We start from the raw sequence: 21,998 nt of genomic DNA, 5'->3' as shown, positions 1-21,998 counted from the left end.
TACCAAGTGCGTTTTGATTTAATAAGACAAGAGGTGCTGTTCATTTTTATTTTTGACACGAGTGGACCTCTGAGAAACACAACCTCGCTCAATACAGCTGCTGCGCCTGCCTTGGGGAACACCATGAAACATAGGCAGATAGAAAGAGAGAGAAAGAGAGAGCGAGAAAGTGAACCTTATAAAATGAATAATAATCGGATAAATTAAGCCACAGCAGTAGATGATCTTAAACACCTGTACGACTGTCATAGTTCGGTGTCATTTAATTGAGTTCTATGAGGCTTGAACACATATGTTCAGGTCTTGCACTGTTTGATTTGATCAAGTAATGATTCTTCAAAGCTCTGAGGAAGAAATTATGCTGGATCCTGGACTGTGGTGGGGTGTGTGGCTGGATATTCCCATATTCATTCACATCTGTTAATTTCTAATAGCAGCACATAATGATCAGAATCAGAAAGAGCTTTATTGCCAAGTATGTTTGCACATACAAGGAATTTGTTGTGGTGACAGGAGCATCCAGTACACAGAATCAGCAACAACAGTGCACAGAGATCATAACTGTCAGGGTCCTGTCCTTCCTGTCCTGAGTTTTCTTGTTTTGGGGACAGGGCCGTGACAACACATGTCTTGTGTGTGTGTTTCGTCTTGTGTGGAGACATGTGGCGGTTTGTTTTGACATTTCGTCGCGTGTCCATCTGTCTTCCGTGTAGCTCCGCCCCCTTGTTTCTCCGTCAGCGTCCCATCAGTGTTTCATCTCCCTCACCTGTCTATTCTTCTTCCCGCCAGTCTCCCTTAATGTTAAGCCTTGTGACCTGTCCTTCACCGTCCCTGTATTATTATCCCTCATCAGTTATTCCCTTTATGTAGTCCTGTTCTTTCTCCTATCCTTGTCGGTTCATTTCACATGTTATACTCTTCCTGTTTCCCATATCCAGTGTGTTCCCTTCCCTCGAGTCGAACTGAGGATTTCGCCTTCTGGATTACCCTTGTTCCCTTCGTGTTTGGACTAATATTAATTATTATTACCTCGCACCTTGTTTGTTTTCCCTTTGTGGAAGTTTTTATGAGTACCGTTTTCCCCCATCGAGTTTGTTTGTTTTCTTGTTCATATTAAAGTCTCTTTTGTTTAACCCTTCATCTGTCTGCACTTGGGTTTTGTCCACCGACCCTGACAATAACACAATAGAATACAATATGATACAGATGATTTAAATAAGGGACTATGGATATACAACATTATGAAATAGAATACAATAAACACAAGATAAAGAGAGTAAAGCTATGTCTGCATGTAAATATGTACTAGTAAAACATAAGAATAGAATAGACAATTGAAGTAGAAGGTACGTGCTTTATATATCAGAATGAATGATGTTTCCTATATGAGAACAGGTTTTAATGGATGCTTAGAAGAGTGTTTTAACGTGAAACAAAATTGCACGCATCAGCTCTTTAAGAGTCAAATGACATATTATTTAACATACATTTTCACTGTATCTATTGGCTAAATTCTAGCACACTGTATGTTTTATGTACAAAGCGAAGATTCGCCTCTTTCCTCTCCTCTCAGATCTCTTGACTGAGGGTTCTTTTCTTTCAGACATTTCTCGGTAGGGCCGTCAATATCTGCTATCCTGATGTCTTCTGGGTATCTGAAGACCCTGTGAACCAGTCATTCCTTTGAAGCGCTCTGACTGTGAAAATTACACTTTGGACAGAGTGTCGGAAAAAGTAAAGCAATCCTGTCACTCAATGTCACCTAGTTCAGTCAATTTTAAATAGAAAACACAAGTCACAGACAAACGTTGCCTGTATAGACAAATACATCTGTTAAGACCGGAATTCTTCAATTGTAAGAAGATTTATAGGATGCGTGGGTCATCTCAATTTTCAGAACAGTAAATGAACTTGAATGTATTCGCTAGTCAAAGTCCATAGACATCATTAATAAATAGACGACCTATTGGTTTCTGGTGACATTTAACTCCTGAATAGAATTCCAAACACTTAAAAGGGATAGTTCACCCAAAAATGGAAACTCTATCATCATCTACTCACCCTCAGGTTTTTTTAAACCTGTATCAAATTCTTTGTTATGATCAACATAGAGAAAGATATTTGGAAGAATGTTAGCAATTTTCACTTCTTGGACATAACTCACTACAATAGTAGTAAAAAAAATATATTATGTTTTTGGACCGTTTTATTCTTTCCATTAATCTGATCATTTATACAGGTTTAACATGACATGAGGGTGAGTAAGTGGTGACAGAATTCAAATTATTGGGTGAAGTATCCCTTTAACATCACAGCAATGGACGAAAGAGCTAAATGCACTGTCTTTGTTTGTCAATGGTCAAAGCGTTGTCTCTGTAATGAAATAGATCTGTTTTCCAGATTGTGTAGGGCACCTTATGTGTTCACTCCTCTCATACAAACCCTTTGGTTGTGTTTTCCTGGCTAACCATTGCAGGTAATGGACAATACATTTATATCTCTGACATATCTAATAGCACAACCCATTTAATGAAAATGATACAAAAAAAATCCACTATGGTGGTCTATTTATATGGTGGCCCAGAAGTCTCAGTTGCTAACATTCATCCAAATATCTTTCTTTGTGTTCAACCGAACAAAGAAATGTATACAAGTTTGGAACAACTTGAGTGTTCCTTTAATTATAGCTCCATCCATTCCATAAAGTAAATTGGTTGGATGTAATAACATGTACAATACCAAAAACTCATGTGGTAACTTTTAAACAAAACAGACAAATACAGTATTACAGACACCAAGGCTGTGTCCAAAATAGCCTCTTTTTCTAGGGGCCTCATATGCATGCATTTCTCGTGTTCCTGTGTTGTGTCGTGTATGGATTAACCTGTTCCTGTTTGCCATTCCCTAGTCATGTTTGGACTTATTATTTTGAATTTGAGGATTGTTGGGAAGTTTTGTTTTTCTTTCTTGTTTTGTTATTCATGTTTTCCCCATCTTGGGTTTTTATTTTTAGGTTTAATAAAAGTTTTTCTGTTACCCTTCGTCTGCCTGCGCCTGGGTTCTGCCTTACCTTTTTCTGACATGAATCATGAATGATTGAATCTTCCCATTTAAAAAGAAAATCTGTACATTTTTAAGGTAAATGCATCAGTCTGGTGTACTTTGAGAACAAATATCTTGTACACAATTTTGTGCTATAGTAGTAAAAGAGTCATTGTTTGCATACAATGAACATAGAGCACACAAGTAAAACCAAATAAAAATGTAGCAAAGTGGTTTACCTTTGATAAAGTGCCTTTAATACGGATTTATTATATTTACAAAACTCCTTTCATTATGAAACAAAAATATATTATGGTGTCAATTCTTTATGTATTATTTTATATATTGTATATATTATTTAAAAAATATACCACTTTATGTATTTCAAAATCATTATTAAATGATTGAATATATTATTTATACTTAATTTAGAGGAAAATATTTTCTTTGAGAGTATTGTCAGTATCGAACCATAAAATTGAATCACATAAATGTGATTCACTTTGAAAGATGCTTCCGGTATGCCAACTGGCATGAGGTGTGATTGACTGCGCAGACTACACCAACGTATCGCAATAGGCATTTGAAAGCATATGGAGCAGTCTGTTCTCACAGTAGTTTGTGACATAAAGGGAGCGTTCTTGGCAGCGCCTCTTTAAAAGTCAAAAATCCAGTTCATGGGTACAGTTCCCGCATTTGGTCGCGGGTCTAAATAAAAGTTTACGTCATAAGCCAGCGCTGTTGCTTCTGTTGCCCGATTGATAAATGTTAAGCTCCTGTACATGATCAAAATGGCAAAAAAACAGGATTCTTTGAAGTCACGTCAGCACCGCGTTGGGAGCACAAATGTAGCTCTTGTAAATTGGAATTACAGTCATTTGAAATATATTCATGTGAAACTTCTTAAAAAATTGTGCTCCCCTCAAATTCGTGCAATGTAGGCATATACAGCAACATAATGTGTACGATTAAAAAATGTGATTAGGAAATCATGAAGGCATTATGACTCTGTAAAATAAAGCAGGCATCTTTAAATGGTAAATTGTTTATATTTTGTGGGTTTTCAGACAGAGCATTTATTTTTACGTGGGTGCTCCTAAATTTGTGCTGGTGCTCCTATACTCTTTTAAGTTTGGAGCACCCGTGGTACCAGGTAAAAAAGTCAATTTCAAGCCCTGTTTAGGTTCCAATAGTTAAAGCCTGTTTTGGCAAAGCTGTAATACATTTACATTTTACATTTGACAGACGCTTTTATCCAAAGCAATTACATTGCTTTATCCTATACATTTTACATAGGTATTTAAAAACCCTGGGATCGAACCCACAACGCAATGCTCTTACCACTGAGCTACAGGAAAGCTGTCAATACAAATGTCCTGCAGTGAAATCCATTTATAACTCTATCCAGTTGTCTCTTTTAGGTGCCCTATTCTATCAAATCCAGAATGAACTATTGAACAAAGTGGTGGGATGGAGAAGCTGGAGATTTGGACAGTTTCTCGCTCACTTTATAGTTGAGGTGCACCTGCTAGAATGCTTCTTAGTTTCAGACTGTCGGCCATCACCCATCTCCATGGCAGAACCACTGCCTGCTGCTATAAATATCTGACTTCTCATTTCATTTGCGTATTTATGTGCAGTATACTGTGTATTAATTTCAGACATGGACAGTACAACACAAGATCAGAGAAGAAAACACATTTAGAACCATTAGCAACACCATTAGGAGAACACAACAACATATAATCTAATAACTGAGAGATGTTTTGTGACTACTGTAAAGGGACATTATGGAAGCTATTAAGAAGGCATTCAGAAAACTGGCCTGGAATTTAAAAGGTTATATAATCACAACAGGGAAAAGTTTTCTACAAGAGCACCGATTGAGTTATTGTTGAGATGTCTTCTGAGACTGAGAATTCTTAAAAAAATAATTCAACACGTGTCTTCTAAAGTTTACTGAATAAAGAGATAAATAAAGATCTCATTTACGGCTTTGCTATGGGTAAGATTGTAACACGTATTTATGTAAGTTCACAGTTCCCATGCTATAGAAGATGTTTGTCATACGGTATGTCATTTCTGCTGAGAATCAAATCACTAGTGGCCAAAAAGGCAATTGAGTTTCAGGTCTAACATTTTATATCAATATATGATAGACCGTTTTCAAATTGTGAAACCATTTGCATATTAAAGACAACATTTTAGGATTTTCAGTGCTAGCCAATTTGCAGAGATTGAAGAGTGATAAACCAGGTTCTCATATAGAATTGCTGTCATTCTAAGAAAGATGCCTCAATCCATCCCTGATGTCTCTTAACGCTCTGTTTCCCTTTATTTTATCTCCCAGCTTATCTTTTTTCTTCCATCTCTGTTGACTTAAAGAGATAGTTCACCCAAAAATAAAAATTCTGTCATCATTTACTAACCTTACAAAAAAGAAGATATTTGGAAGAATGTGAGAAACCAAACAGTTCTGGGGCACTATTGACTACTACAGCAGGATAAAAAATAATATGGTAGTTAATAGTGCCCCAGAACTCACATTCTTTAAGATATCTTCTCTAGTTTTTGGCAGAACAAAGAAAGGTATACAGATCTGGAATCACTTAAGTGTGAGTAAACAATGACATAATTTTTATTTTTAGTTTAACTTTCCTTTTAAAATGCCCATATTTTTATCTTGCACAGGAGAACTCCACAGGTGTCCATTTTTCCTGGTCTCACGCTGTGTTTTCTTGACTGTGCAAAGAAAGTTTATGAAACTGAGCGATAGGAGCTCTTGTTAATAGATCTACAAGAAACTAAATCTGATTCACTGGTGTTATATACACGAATAAAGGCAGACATGCTGTTTACAGCTGTGGGCACAATTCCAAGAATCAAAGCCTTATGTGTACATTTTCACCTAGTAAGTGTCTACTTCAGGGCATGTGAAAATGGTAGTATATTGCCATTTTGGTATATATTGGGCTCTCCTGTTTTTGCCAAGTGGTTGATATCCTTAGGACAACATCATCTTTCCCCTATGACAATATTTAAATCAACCAAACAGATTTTAGAAATAAATGTACAGTTTATTCTTTAAGTTTAATCTTCCAACCAGGATTAGGTACTTCTAGACCATTGTTTTTCCCCAAAGTTTCCTCTGATTTTCACAGCCGAGCGTATATTTTGGTTGGTACATTTATTTACAAATGCATTAGAATCACTGATATGTATTTTGACTTTCATGGCGTTTGGTGCATAAATAACAAACAGCTGTGCTTGAAAACAATGAGCATCATTTAAATGTTTATGAATATTCAGGTCATTGAAATTTTATTTTGAATTTCAAAAGAAGCAAAGGGGTAGCCTATAAAGAACCTCTAGACTAGAGGATACTGCAGTACTAATAAAAATTCACCACGATTTGATTATAAATACCTTTGATTTTTATTTGTAGAAACTAGGACTTTACACTATTAACCGAAATATATTTCACTGATTTATGCACAGCTTGTGAGTGAAATAAGGTAAAATGCTGCTGCACCCGTAAGCCAGAGGGCGCTCTCGTGCAGAAACTTCAAATACGCACTGCAGAAGAATACCACAACACACCTAGTTCTAGAAAATGCCTATGGGCATGTTTTTTTTCCACAGTTCCTCAAGCCTCCTCTATTTTCATGATAATAAAGTATATTTATAATGATCGTATTTGAAGGGTGTTGCTTTTTTAAATGCACGTTATAAGCGACTCAAACTCGCACTGCTTTTAGATCGAGCAGCACTTCCATCTGACCACAGAGCCAGGCTTCATGGACAAGCTTTGGATAAAAAATTGCGAAGTTTTGCATAATCGCAGCCAGCTGCGATTTCAAAATGATATTCTGGTAATCGCGATTAATCGCGCACAGCTCTGGTAGAAACCACAAATTAACCGTGCTTTTGCTACAATAACCATATGTTATTTGTATTTAAAGTAATATTAATCAAACATTGCGATCGTTTTCACTTCCTTATTCGGACACATTTCCGAGTGAAAAGGAATTTAGGCTACATTTTCTGTAGCCATCTTTAAGAAACGTCTGAAAACGCATCTCTTCCGTCAACATCTGACTGATCTGTTCTGACTCTATTTTCTTCTATACTCTTAAAAAAAATGAATGAATGGTTCTGTTTACTGTGTTAGGTTATATGAGACCAGTCTTCTTCTTTTTTTTTTTTTTGATTGCACTTATGCTGTCCCAATTGCTTCCATTGCCTACCCCACATCTAAGTCGCTTTGGATAAAAGCGTCTGCTAAATGACTAAATGTAACTGTAGAAAATAAGTGGGCGTGGCTAGCGTTTTCACTGCGAATTGATTGGATGTGTAAAAACAGCTGGTGCGTTGATTTAGAAATGAAACTGGCTGATGGCAGCAAACCAAAAGTTTCAGGGCGGAAGTGCATTTTCTGATTGTAACTGATGATCACGAGGGTAAATGCATTTTAAATAGAAAATGAGCCAGATTGATAAACTATTTTCTATAAATGCTGCAATTTTTCATGCACAAATAAAGTTTTCATTTTTAATTTCACTGGGACTTTACACAAAGGTTATACAAATGGAAGAATTATATATAATTTTTAAAGGGAGAGCGAGGGATTACAATTTTTTGCATTATAGCCGATCAAAAATTGAAAAAAGTAAATAATCAAATCAAAAATAAATGTCTTACATGACATTTAAATTGAGAAATTGTTAATGAAAGCTGATAGTGACGATAGATGCAACAGGTGGTTTTACTTTGATGACAGCACCATGATCTACTCTAATGTGGATATACAGATACCGCTCAATGCAAGGATGTTTTGCGCACTCACCTGCAGAACGGTTTTGGCAGTGATCGAGGACACGATCGTGGTGCATATGAATTCGTTTTCAACCACACGCTGTCCCATAGTGAAGAGCATCGGGGTGGCCAGGAGAAAAGATGCGAGCCACATGGCGCTGATCAGTTTCTTCGTGCGGCTCCTCGACATAATGCTCTTCGCTTTGAACGGGTGACAGATGGCCATGAAGCGCTCGACGCTCAGACTGGCGATGTTGAACGCCGTCGCATACGAGCACCCGTCCCGCAGAAAGTAGTAACCTTTACACACAGCCTCTCCAAAAGCCCACGGATGATGCACCCAGATGAAGTTGTACAACTCAATGGGCATGCAGAGGATCAGGATGAGAAGGTCAGATATGGCCAGACTCGCCAGGTGATAATGCACCGTGCTCTGGAGATTCTGGAGAGATTTCTTCGTGAGAAGTGTGTACAGGGTGATGGAATTCCCTAAACACCCGACTACGAAAAGCAGCACATAAATCACGGTGACCAAAACTTTAGAGTAGATGTCTGTGTTCACGTCCAGATCATCCTCGGCGACGCGGTTCGTTTCATTGTCCAGAAATCGCAGAGACCTGTTTGCCGACAATAAAAGATTTTCTGTAAAGATGCGCAAGTCTATGAAGTTGCGTCCTGGGAGTGTACCGTTGACCTCCATGTTACTCATTTAGGACACAAAACTAACATATAACATTTGTTTAATTTATCGTAATAAATGACTTTTTTCCTCGCAGAGTTTTGGTAAGCATCTACATGCTGCGTGTCAACTCAAAACAGGCGGCTGTGCGCAAAATCTCTGGTGAGCCAGTAGTCACTGCGCTGAACTTACTGAGATCTGTGAGGGGAGCCGTTCAGACGCTTTTATATGAAGAGGAGGCGTGTTGAGCGCAACCGATGAGCAATGACGCAACGCCATTCAAAGATTGGTGTATTTTTGCTTCATGGATGCGCTATAACCTTGACCATATGAAAGAGTGTGCCATCTCACTTCTGAGAGCTTTTGTTGAAATATCAAAAGAAGACTAATAATGCTGTGATAATATCTGAAATAATATCAAATGTATAATATCAAATGATTGATTGTAAGAGATGACAAACTGCTAATTCATATTTGTCTCAAATAAAATCATCTTCCTGTAATTTAGAACACTGGAGCCATTCTGGCGTTTTCATTTGACACATGTGCAACGAAAATCAATCTCCCACATATTGTAAGTGAAAATGTTCATAGGTTAATGGCAATTTATTCTATATAATACAGTAATTAAATGGTATGTCCATAATTAGACAACCTTTCACCCGGAGTAATGAACAGTATGGGTGAGGCTATCAGGAAACAAATGAAAAAATGATGATAGATGAGTATGAACGGGCATTTCTTTTCTCTGTAATAGTCTCTGATCTCTTTACCTCTACAGCTGTCATGTCCAAGTTGAAGATCAGCCCTGTGCTAATGAGTTCTTTCCTATTTGTATTAACAATATGTAAATCAAGCCAAAGGCTTAATTTTTGGTTGTAAATTGGCAATATGTTTTGTGTCTGGTATATTTCATGTTATAACACATTTCCATAGCTCCCTATTTCAGGAATATTCCAGAATCTTTCAGTTAGAACAATGGGGTAAACTGATCTGACAATGTGTCCCATTCAAATGTAATTGCCAGACACAGTTTCTTAGAACTTACTCATTCGTTGTGTCATTTTATGGGTTTTAACAGACTACAATGACGTTTCCCATTTCTCTGTTATTTGGCCTGCCATTTTGTCTTATTTGAAAGAAATGTAACAAGCATTAAATGTCACATGTGCCCCATAATTGAAAAGGTAAATACAAAAAAAAACATATTTATGTGAGCCATTCATTCATGGCTTTCAAATTAATTTGCATTAGATAAGAAATATTTAGAGCAGGTATTTGTAGTTATAAATACCTCATTCCCTTTTAGGTAGCGGAAATTAACAGGATGTTTTTTTATCAGTGAAGGTCGAATTATCTGGCTTTTGTGATTGACGTATTTCTACATGACTGCAAGTGTGTCGTTGATTTTTGTTGATCTGTTGTTATTCTTACATTCATTTTAACTGTCCGTGGCTGAAATTTCTTTCTAAAAAGACAGAATACACCAAACACATCGCAGATGTCTACCTGAAACCTATTTTTTGCCATAAATAATAATTATTAGTCACACTTTATTTTTTCACCGGGCCTTGCAAAAATATAAGCACTAAAATGTATTAAACAGATTTTCTGCAACAAGTCCAGACTGAAAATCTGGCAAAAACTAAGCAAAAGTCTTGTGGTGTATTTTAGCCTCAAGGTGCAGAGAGTAATCTTAAACTAAGACAGTTGCTATGGATGATGTCAGCAAGCTTATACTGACTATGATCACAGTGTTTGGCTGATAAAGGATGAGTCTCTATCAGTCATTAATTCATAGAAATATAATGAGGTACATGCTAACATATTTAAATTAAGATCTTAAAATATATATATTTTTTTAAATATAGTTGTGAAACATTTTTCCGAACTCAGTCCGGTCAACCACGTCTCTCACAACATTCAAAAATCTCTTCTGTGAATACTAGACAGACAAATGAGAAAAAATGAAGAATAAAAACACAATACCTTTCTCTTGACAGGTATTGGTGTAGTATTATTGCTCCTGTATGACATATCGCTTATTGCTCTCTGAACTCTTTGGATAGAAGCGTCTGCTAAATGACTTAATGTAAATGTAAATGACTAAATGTTGTGTCATATTACCTTACTTTCGAATGCATTGTGTGCAACGCATTTCTTTTCCCTCTTCGCGTTTCACTGCTGCTAAAGCCTCCAAAAAGTCCTTCTCGCTACTCCTAACTATTTGGAACTTTTTAAGGACTTTTTGTAATTTGAAGGGGATAAGCTCACATTTCTAAGAATTTTCTTAGAATTTCATCACTAGGACCAACTCTTAAAAACTGGTGATGAAAGATAATAATAATTATAATAAGCTGCTGTAATAGCTTCATTTATTGGCTGTGAAGATCAAGGAGTCCTTTAAATTTGTAAGTAAAATGAACTCTCTAACCTGCTGTTAGTGTTAGTTAGGAGTTGAGTCACCCCTTTAATCCGGTTCATTTACGGTGACTATTTTGCGGTTGTTTTCACAGTCACGCATGTTAAATGTCACAACATAAAGGGCTATATAAATATATTAACACATTTTTCTTGCCCGGTCTCTCTGAACGAGTGAATAAATCTCTCTCATGGAGACATTAACTGAGGTCGACTTTACCCTTTGACTCTCTTTGTCTGAATGCTTTCACAACAGCTTTTGTCTAAAGGTTTCCAACCAGTATGAATAATTAATAGTGCCTACTTTTTCTGAATTTGTACCTGCTCTAATATTTGCCAAACTAGAGGTGTCAGAATACAGTATATGGACAATAACCATGATATACTATGACTGTGTAAAACAGTCGCTGCTGTGTAACCTGGTTACATTTTTCAATGTACACGGCACAGTTTGTACCACTTAAGATCACAAGGCAGAGAACAGAGAACAGTTTGAATGCAAACTAGCCTCAACCATGGGATATATTGGGGTGTTAAAGTTGGAAGTAACTTTGTAGTGTCTTTGTTATTGACATACAGTATACTGTATACAGTGGTTGATATTCTTCACCTTTATCAGGCATTTTTTAGCTGATCAAATCTTCAGATTGCATGCACCATCTTCATCATCATTTCTGACATTTAAAGGGCACCTCCCACCTGGAAGCAGGTCTTCACTTACTCCGAAGCAAACAGAAGAAACGAGAAAATGCTGCAGGTTTTGGTCTATTACAACCTCTATCTATTACAAAGTCTATGAAGTTTTTATTATCATTTCGCAAAGAAAGGAAGATAATTGTATTGTCTCCTTGAAGGGAAATACCTTTTTTAGAATGAAAACACTGAAATAAAATAAGATAAATTCCTCATCATGTAACCTTTTTTATGATGTCACAGGAAGCAAAGGAAGCATGCTGTTAGAGGAGCCAAATGTATTCACGTGAAAACTTATTTGGCAAAGAAGGCAAACTACTTATAAAGAATATGGTATTTTATTGTAACATAACAACACATAGAAAATCAATTCACAGCATTGACTAAAATAGTATATTTGTTCATATTTGTGGAAGCTCTCTTAGTAGTAATAAGTAGTGGTCATTCTCCTAGGCCTTGATTTAAAGGGATAATTCACCCAAAACTGAAAATACTGTTATAATTTTCTAACCCTCAACTTGTTCCAAAGCTGAATACATTTCTTGGTTCTGCTTAACACAAAGGAAGATATTTGGAAAAATGTCAGTAACCAAACTTATCCCCCATTGACTCCCTTAGAAATTATTTTCCCTTTAGCATTAAATTAACAATTGATATTAGCCATTACGCCACCCGTAGCTGGAATCTGCTTCCAGAAGACATCAGATACTTAAGCTACTTTTAAATCCAAATTAAAAGCACACTTGTTTAGCTGTGCATTTACAACCTGAGCACTGTGATGGTCTACATAAACTGCACATTTATTTCTAGTTTTTCTTTTGTTCTTATTCTTTTTATACACTCACATGTTTAATCAATTTTATTGCTGTTTATTGTTTGTTAAAATCTAAATTTATATTTGTAATCTTAAATCATTTGCATTTTAAAGATACGTCCTTTTTCTCTTTGCAAATCCTTTTATGTAAAGCACTTTGAATTGCCCTTGTGTGTGAAATATGCTATAAATAAACTTGCCTTGCCTAAATGGGAGAAGAGATCTGTTCAAACATTTTCCAAGTATCTTTGTGTTCAGCAGAACAAGAAGTTCATAAGGCTTTGGTGAGCAAATTTTGTGCAAGTTGTGCCATTGATACAACAAACATTTTTTTAGTAGTTTTTATGTATGTTCCATTTGTTGTAATTGGGAAAATGATGTGGTTCCACGTGACCATGAGACCCACACTTTGTTTTCTTTTTGATGATCAAATGTTTTGTCATTTCTATAACAATGGACCAACAATTCGTTTTATACACCTGTTAGTGATTGCTGGTATCTGCTAGTGTGCTAGATTGCACCTGTTCACACAACATGATGAATCAGAAACAAACAGCCTCTTGTCACCAATCTCCCTCCTATCTACAGCTTCATAACACTGACTGTCATTATGCTAATATCAGATCTGTGACTGGTTGTGTACAAACCCACACCATAAAATTGATAAAACGCCCTGGCCATGAATCACTTGATTTAATTAAAAAAAAAAACTCATTTGCACAGGCTGAAACAGAATGCTTGCCATTGGGGTGCTGCTGGGGAGATTTCAAAGGAGTCTCAAAGATTTCATTTAGACACACCAGGCATTTCCACCACCCTTTACTTTATTTTAAATATTGTACAGTTTGTGCCCTACAGAAAAATGCATCAATTGTCTACAACTGTGTGGAACAAAGAAATCCTTGTTTATAAATGGAGGTTTGTGAAGGTTTCATGGCTAAACGTGTTTCTTCCAATCCATGTTTTTTCATATATTGTATTGTCTTTAATGAAGACTAGAATAAAATAATGTTTAGATATTAAAAGTGGCATTGGGTACAACAACGGCATTTAACAATGAAACAGTGTGTTGACTTATCAGTCAGTGCATGTTTTCATCCTTTAAAACAACATCTTTTTGTCTGTATAGCATCTGTTTGGTCTTCAGGTTGGGTTAAGATTGTCCGTAATAAACCTTATTGAGTAATGTATACAAACAAAGAAGGAAACGACAAAAATGACGATGGCTCTTTTTCAGTGTTCATCTGCAAACACACCAAAATGTAATTCAACTCATTTACTGTATACGTAGTATTTAGTGAGTTAACACTTTGATCAATAAAAACATGGTGACATAAACCAGACCCTCCAGGACCCAGACCAAGACTAGAACCCCTAGGACTCGTAACATAAAATCTGTACAGTATATGACTCTTTCTTCTGCGAATCACTTTTATTTTATTAAGAAGAATGTTGGTAACCGAACAACGGTGATAACCATTCACTTCAATGTTGTGCGGACACAAGCCAATGGGTACCACGGTTGTTCGGTCACCGACATTCTTCAAAATATCTTCTTAAAGTCATTTAAAAGTAAATGAGGACGGAACTTTAATTCTAAGGTGATGTATCCCTGAGCTATTAGAAGACCTTGATATTTAGTAGTTTAATTATTGTTTTCTTTTCTTTGTGTATTTTTTTTCTGTATTTCACTCTGTACTTTTTTTTTAATGAATTAAGTAGTCCTCTATTTTGAATGTGCTCTGTTTTTTCTCAGAATTAATTTTAAAGTTCCTTATTGTATTTGCATTTCTGATGCCTTAGAAAAAAAAGAACAGAACACATGCATAGATCAGTATTCAAATTCATGACCATAGTAATATGAAGGCTATGAATAATAAAGGTGAGGGTTAACTGAGAGGGTTTAGCTTTTAAGGGCCAATTGTGTGACTTTTATAAGAGGATCCTTACACCTGTGTGAAGGAGTGGAGAGCTGTTTAAAAATGCTTCGAAGAAACGAATAGATTCCCGATACTGAGCCTCTTATTGGGAGTGAAGCACAGATAATGTCGCCCTCGTCCAATGAGAAGGACCCTTGTAAACATGAGTGCAGATAAAAAGAGGCAGAAAATGAGAAAGAATAGCTCATTTTGATCTATGGTCAACTTCACTTCCTCAAGCTGTTGTTCACTTTCATCATACACTATCATCTTACTTTCAAATCTTATCTTTGTAAGTATTACGGTCTCTTTCCATTTATGGATTGAAAACTAAATCGGAAGTATACGGTGAATGAAAAAGACTAATTTTAGGCTGCTTACAAAACAACATCTGTGAGGAGATGAATGATGTCCCTGTCTGTCAGCACTGCATCTGTATGTATGTCAGAAGGTCTTAATAGACCCAGTGAATGGTCCTGACACGTGCAGTATTGTTTCATGAGTTGACGTAATTTCAACTGAAAAGTGTAGACAGCGTGAGACATATCAGGCCCCGCCTCCTTTTGAAATAACTAATAGCGTTTTTGTCAGCCTGGCAAAGTTGCATTTTAAGCCATCATGCAATTGAATTCTCTTTATTTTAATGTCATGATGTATTTTCTAGTGAAACAGCTCCTAAAAAATGTGATTCACAATTGAAGAGACAATGAAGTCCCGAAATAACTTTCCCTTAGTTACTAAACCTTGTATATGTAAAATACAGGAATCACAGTAAATTCTATTACATTCCCCCCCCCCTTTGTCATTCAGGGTTCATTTAACTTATGCAAATATGATGTGACTGAGGATGAATCTATTCTTTAAGAGTCAAAGAACAATTATTGGATTTTCCACACGGCTTGTCTTGTCAGAGAGACAGTGATACTGACCTCTTAGTTCAGAATCAGTGAAGGATTTCAGGATACCTTCTATAGATCTCCAACTCTATTGTACTGTATAGTAATCATTTATTTATTCTTTTATTTTATTAAAAGAGTTGCATTTATGGACCACATACCTCACATTCCTACTAATATGATGCATGGCTAGCTTCAGGTTACAAGAATCTTCTGTGTTTATGTTTCCTTCTTTAAAATCAGACGCAGAGGGGATTGATCCCTATTCTTGATCCAATTACAAGACTCTCTGCTCTTTAGCCTCAGAGCAACAATCTGACACAAGTGTTTCAGAAGCAGCATCTTTGATACTCAGAGGTCATTGAAAACATGATGTGCCTTCAATGTGATTCGTCATGCTTCCCTTTCCTTTGAGATGGCATGTTATTAATTGAGGGTGGCGGGTTTGAAGAATGGCCGGAATCACAAACAGCATGTGTTGGATTGTTTGCTGGTATGGGAAAATAAATCTTGCATTGGATATGGGAAAGTTTGTAACTTAGAGGCAGGAAAATATGAAATGGAAAAACAAATGAATTACCTGATTTCTATTGGCCTCCATACATGAATACATTGAAAGATTATTAATACACACACAAATTAATTTCTCTGTCTATCTTATAATGGTTACAGCTCGTCTTGACCTCTGTCTGCATGACATTCACAGTTCACACTGCTATAGTGTCATTTGAAGCGAGGAATATCTATACGGCTCTGCAGGTGTTCATTGATTTGTAAAACAAACCGAGGTGCTTTTGTGTGTTTGGAGTCCTGCTCAGAAGACACATTAAGATCAGTGAGAAATGTTATTGACAGACTCTCTCTCTCTTTCACTCAATCTTTTGTTCGCTCTATTCTGATTTCTCTCTTTTTTAATGTACACTACAAAAATGTCGGGTCGGTTTTAAGCCGTTAAGAACAGTGAGGTATATTGGGTTAAGTATAGACAAAATCACTTGTAATCATTGACTTCCATAGCAGGAAAAAAATTTATGTCACTTTATTCCTCTGTTGAACACAAAATTAGATATTTTGAATAATTTAGAAAAGCAAACAGTTCTAGGGCACATTTGACTACCACTTTAATTTTTCCTACTATGGTAGTCAGTGATGTCCCAAAATGTCAGTTGCTAACATTCTTCCAAATATCTGTCTTTGTATTCAACAGAACAAATACATTTATACAGGTTTGGAACAACTTGAGGGTGAGTAATTGATGACAGAATCTTCATTTTTGGGTGAACTATCCCTTTAACATCTTTCAGCAGCTCTAAATCTTACAATTAATTTTAAATACTTTGAGTAGTCTTGATGTTCGTGTACAGAGCTTCACAGCAATACTGGTATTTAGTCAAAAACTTTGATCACAGAAAAGATAAGGAAGTTATGTGTTTTAAACAAAAAGCTTTCCTGTAGCTCAGTGGTAATAGCATGGTGCTTACATCGACAAGTTGTGGGTTCGATCCCATTGGATTGCACATACTTAGAAACAAATGCATAGGATAATGGAATGTAAGTCGCTTTGGATAAAAGTATCATCCAAATGCAAAAATATCTGCATTAGTAAAACCAGGCTATCAACAAGCCTACATTTTACAGAAAGGTGATCCTTGTGGAACCTCAGGCAGGATTAAGGTTCCACTCCACTTAGCTAATACAACGCTTTTTGTTGTTTAATATAGTCGGTGTAAAACTGAAACGTCAGGATCCCTCTGTAAGTCTTTGCTAAAGAAAAATTCAATTTAATAAAAGACAGACAATTCCAAATGTTAAAAAGGGTCATATGGCGAGAAAGCATGGTTTTTTTGGTGTGTTATAAGTTGCCTATGCATGTATCAGACACGTAAAATTGCAAGAATGAAAGTGTCGTAACAAAAGATGCATTCTATCTAAGTGCAAAACCTGCCTGAAACGCCTTGCGTAACCACACCCCCACAAATCCACGTCAGTTCGTCGTATGATTTGACTAAGACCGCCCAAATGTATACGCAAGTAAGTTGAGTACCTGTCAGCTGTCATGGTTCCACTATCATGTCATGTTTTATTCCTGTCTCGAGTGGAGCCATGGCATTGCCTGATGGTTTTTTGTGGGAAAGACATAGTTCTTTCTCGTGTCTTGTCATTGTTCCCTACATCTCGTTCCTCGTCAGCCTCTCCTGCTAATCCCCAGCACCTGTTCCTCGTTATGATCCTTTGTTTGTTCCCTTTAAAACACCCTCGTGTTCATTGTCCTGTGCTCGTTCATGTAGCTGTTTGCTGTAAGCTTAAGCTGTCGTATACTGTTTGTATGAAGTTCTTGTTACCGTGTTACCGTGTTACCGTGTTACCGTGTTACCGTGTTACCGTGTTACCGTGTTACCGTGTTACCGTGTTACCGTGTTACCGTGTTACCGTGTTACCGTGTTACTGTTCCTGTTCCCTCGTCTTAGTAAGTGTTCATATCAAGTGTTTGTTTTTTCATAGTCTAGTCAGTCTGTGTTCTTGTTGTCTATTTAAGTTATCCTGTATTGTTTTCCCCCTCGTGGGTTTTGTTTTACCTTTTGTATAGTCTTGTTCTGTTTAATAAACCCCTGTTAACCCCTTCACGTCTGAGTCCTGCCTGCACTTGGGTTCTCCTGCCATGTCTTCCCTGAAGAACCATGACAGTCAGCACAATTGCTTTGGAACCTGATGTTCCAAATATGGTACGAGGCGATACATTCCCATCACACGCTTGCAGTATTCGACCAATCACTACGCACTGGTCAACATCGCTTTTCAGGGCAATGAGCTTTGTAGAAAATCTGTGCCTTTCAGAGAGGTGGGGCAAAGAGGAGATACAAACATGCACTTTATGTGGAAAATACAGAGTTTTTGAACCTTAAATCATGTATACACATTGCATTACATCTAAAACAAACAATAATATTGGTTTAAACCGTGTCATATCACCCCTTTAAGATATCACCATTGCGAAAAATCAATACCATAATGTCACTGAGTTTGCAGAGATATACCTAAATATTTGTTAAGACTGTTAATTGATTTTTTTTAAATCAAGTAATTCAATCGATTACATGAAATTAAAACTTATATCGATATTTGTTGAAGAAAGCTGACCAATGAAGATAAAATCTTGTTGTGCCAGAAGTCATTGAATAGAAATTACATAAAGGAAAAATATCACAACATTTTCTTAGTTTTAGGGGACAAATTCAGTGTATGGGAACATCACTTCTAGTGGTGCTTTGTTCTTCCTGCACAAACCGATGACCATTCCACAATAAGCGCTATATTCAGGACATTATAAGTTAAAAAATACATTTTAAAACAGATCAACATCAAAAACATAAAAACACAATCTATGCGAATGGTTCTTACTCATGCTGCCTTCTCTCTGTAACTGTATTTAAAGTTTATATTTTCATCACATAATAGTTCCTGAAAATTATCTGTTTTTCTGTCCAAACATGTTTGAATTGAGCTTTCAGTGACTCATTTGAACACGCGGCTTGATGTCAACATCCACTTTTGATCTGGTTTTGTTGTTTTGCCTCTGTGGTCATTTTAGTCACACTCAAGAGGTTTTTTTCCCTCTGTCTCTAATGCGTTGGTCACATCTTCGCTGTTAGCATTTCAGGCATGTTTCATGTTCGTTACATCCAATCATGTTTCTAGCACTTTCCATTTAAAAAACAAACCAAGAAAGACAAATTGAGACCGAATGCATACCGTATAGGACTAATTTTGTCGTATGTTGTGCTATGAAACAGTATAAATTGGCCAATTATTTCTGATTTAGATTCTGTGACGTTTTGGTGTTTAATCATCATCTAAATGTCATTTCTTACTTGCAGAAAAGTGGCTAACATACTGTAAACATGCTAAAATGTAAAAGGCATACACACTACATGTGACACGTGACAGGTTACTATTTCAGGGGGGGGGGTAATGTTGGGGCAGGATCTGTTTTGCGCACCTGCCTGCATTTACCCCCCCTCAAACGTGTGCATGGATGCACAGTCAAAAATAATAAGTTTGATGCATGTACACAACCAACACCGTATGTCTCATGAAGCAGGAACCATAATAGAATAATTTTAAGGCTACACACACTACATGTTAAATAGGATAGGATAATATTTCAAGGGTGGTAATTTTGGGGCAGGATCTGTTTTGTCCACCTGCCTGCATTCTACTCCCTTCAAACTTATGCATGGATGGACATTTAGTTATAAACAATTAGTCTAATGCATGCACACAAGCAACACTATATGACTTATGAAGCAGTAACTCATGGCATAAAGTCATGAACAGTCTAATATTTAAAGGCCACACAAAAACAAGCAACACTGTATTTCTTATTTCTCCAAATGAAAACAGACATGCTAATTTGAACTGATGACAGAATATTTTTTTAAAGGTGGTCATATTGGGGCAGGATCTGTATTACCCAACTGGCAGGATTCTCCCATCAATCTTATGCATGGATGCACAGACAGTAGATAAAGATTAATGTTCAGGTTTGGTTTATGTTTCCTGCAAAATCTGTACACAGCGTAAAACAATGGTCAAGTTTTGGTAAACTTTCCTGCTTGTGTTCATATATTTCTTATTCTATATCTATTGGTTCAGTTAATATGTTCACGGCCTTGAAGGTGTGAAAATGTGTGCGTGTGTTTTTTAGAGAGGGTGTCGGGGGGAATTGGCTGTTTTCTTGATGCTCTCTAATCTTAATCACACACTGACATATGGAGTGGCTGTTGTGTGTGAGATTGACACGAAAGAGCTGACCTTTACAGCCAGCTTCACAACCACCATTGATGTCTAATACCGTTAACAAAACTGCATTGACAGTGACCATAAGAAATGGACGTTTGTGTTCGGCTGTATTCGATTTCAATATCTGTCTGCCTGGGGCGAGTTCAGTCCGGTCTGATTGAATCTCAGAGACAAATTGCAAGAGGACAAGCCATGGAATATCCTTAGGACTGAATAATCTTTATAATGTCTTTCCTAAATGCAGTATCAGACATCGTCTGTCTTAACATATGGGCATTAAAGATAAATAAAATAATAATGCACTACAAGTGAAGCTAAAGAAATAGAATGACTTTCTTGTCAGGATATAACACTTAAACGACCTCATATTTCAAGCTCAGATCATTTTACACCCCAGGTTTCAATTTGCAAGGCAGCACTTACAGGTTGATGATTTCATCTGCTACATGCCAACTACAAAATAATGAACATTTTCCAGCTCAGGAAGGAGACCATTCAGTGCATTTCTTTGATGTTTACTGTATGTTTCAAGCTTTAAGTGTTGTTTGAAAAGACTTACTGTGCTGGAAGTGAAGTGAAGATCTCAGCTCCCTGCTGGCAATAGTGCTGCTTACACAGTGGTTAAAACAGATGATCTTGTTCCATGTTCACCTCAAGCACACATGTTCACGCGTAGGTTTCACCTGATTATTTGCCGAGTGTCTTTCTGTGTCAATGTTTAAATATATCATTTTCACATCATCTGAAAGTTTTATTTACTGTATCAAGTTATCTAAGGCGTCTCTCTTGTACATTTCTTTAGGAGGTTTTAAAAGAGAAACAAATGAGACAATTGTTGATACAGATCTTTAAGATAAATAGCATTGCTCAGATAAATTTGACAAATCGTAATTCATGCTGAATTTTCATTGAAGTAATAATGACACATTGTGCGGAGTTTCCAAAGACATAATGGCTTTTATTCTGTACAAACTGTACATTATATTCCATAAGCCTACTCCCAAACTTATCCTTTTACACTTTCAAATAAACATGGTTTAGTTTCTCTATTAATCAATTTCCATTTTAATCCACTCTAAAAAATGCTGGATTATTTTTAACCAAAATTGGTTCAAAATGGAGGAATCAAATCGTTGTGTTATAGATGAACCTACTGTTTGCTGGGTTGTTTCAAACCGTGGTTACTTGGGTCCAATATGAACATTTTCTCTGTTAATTTAACCCAACGGTAGGGTTTGCAACTTTTTGACACAACCAGGCACACTTTTATCATCACTGTGGATCTCCCCAATGATAGATAATCCTGTTCACACACACATACACTTGTAAACAAAAATGTTAATACTCTTAGGTGAAGATGAATGACTGAATTATGTGTAAGACGCCTGTATCATTAGTGATGAGTATTAAACTGACTGTGTATTAAGATAATAGACTTTCATTCAATGTCTGTCTGTAGCAATGATGCAAAACATGTGCTGTAAATGAAACGGTATACAGTAGTTCTGTATCTGTACCTCTCGTGCATCCTTTTCTGTAAGAATAGAAAAACATTTGCTGAAATTGGAGAGATGCTGTTGTTTCGGAAAGACTTTGATGGAAAAATGGAAACGTTTATCAGCAGAGTGTGTATATGTAGGCTACCTATATTAAAGCGTTATATTCACATGCTGTGCAAGTACTTGAACAAAATTTACAGCACTGCGTCACCAGCGACATCTAGTGGTACTTTCGAATTATATCGGACTTGTCGGACAAGTAGGCATACTGTAAAGATGTGGATCTTAACCTTTTTGACTCAACCCCTATTCTTAGTTTGTACCCATTTTTTTACAGCTTTGCATAACTAGAAAGGTTTATGGAAAGAAAAAGTTTTTTTACCATAAGAAGATTGTTGAGGCACTAATGTGCTCCAGTCA

The 21,998-nt window shown here is 36.5% G+C and overlaps 1 protein-coding gene across 1 annotated transcript in view; it reads right to left on the bottom strand.

The window, feature by feature from the left end:
* ntsr1 (neurotensin receptor 1 (high affinity)) overlaps positions 1-8,664 on the bottom strand; it is a 31,801-nt gene extending 23,137 nt beyond the window's left edge. Inside the window, exon 1 of the mRNA XM_056733813.1 lies at positions 7,889-8,664. Within this exon, the coding sequence (XP_056589791.1) occupies positions 7,889-8,566 (678 nt within the window). The 5' untranslated portion in view covers positions 8,567-8,664. The remainder of the gene's footprint in view (positions 1-7,888) is intronic.
* Positions 8,665-21,998: the final 13,334 nt, after the last annotated feature.

Source organism: Triplophysa dalaica, chromosome 20, assembly GCF_015846415.1.
Source record: "Triplophysa dalaica isolate WHDGS20190420 chromosome 20, ASM1584641v1, whole genome shotgun sequence".
In the NCBI taxonomy this organism is placed as follows: Eukaryota; Metazoa; Chordata; class Actinopteri; order Cypriniformes; family Nemacheilidae; genus Triplophysa; species Triplophysa dalaica.
Note: the sequence above shows the minus strand (reverse complement) of the source record. Positions and strands in the feature narration are given on the sequence as shown.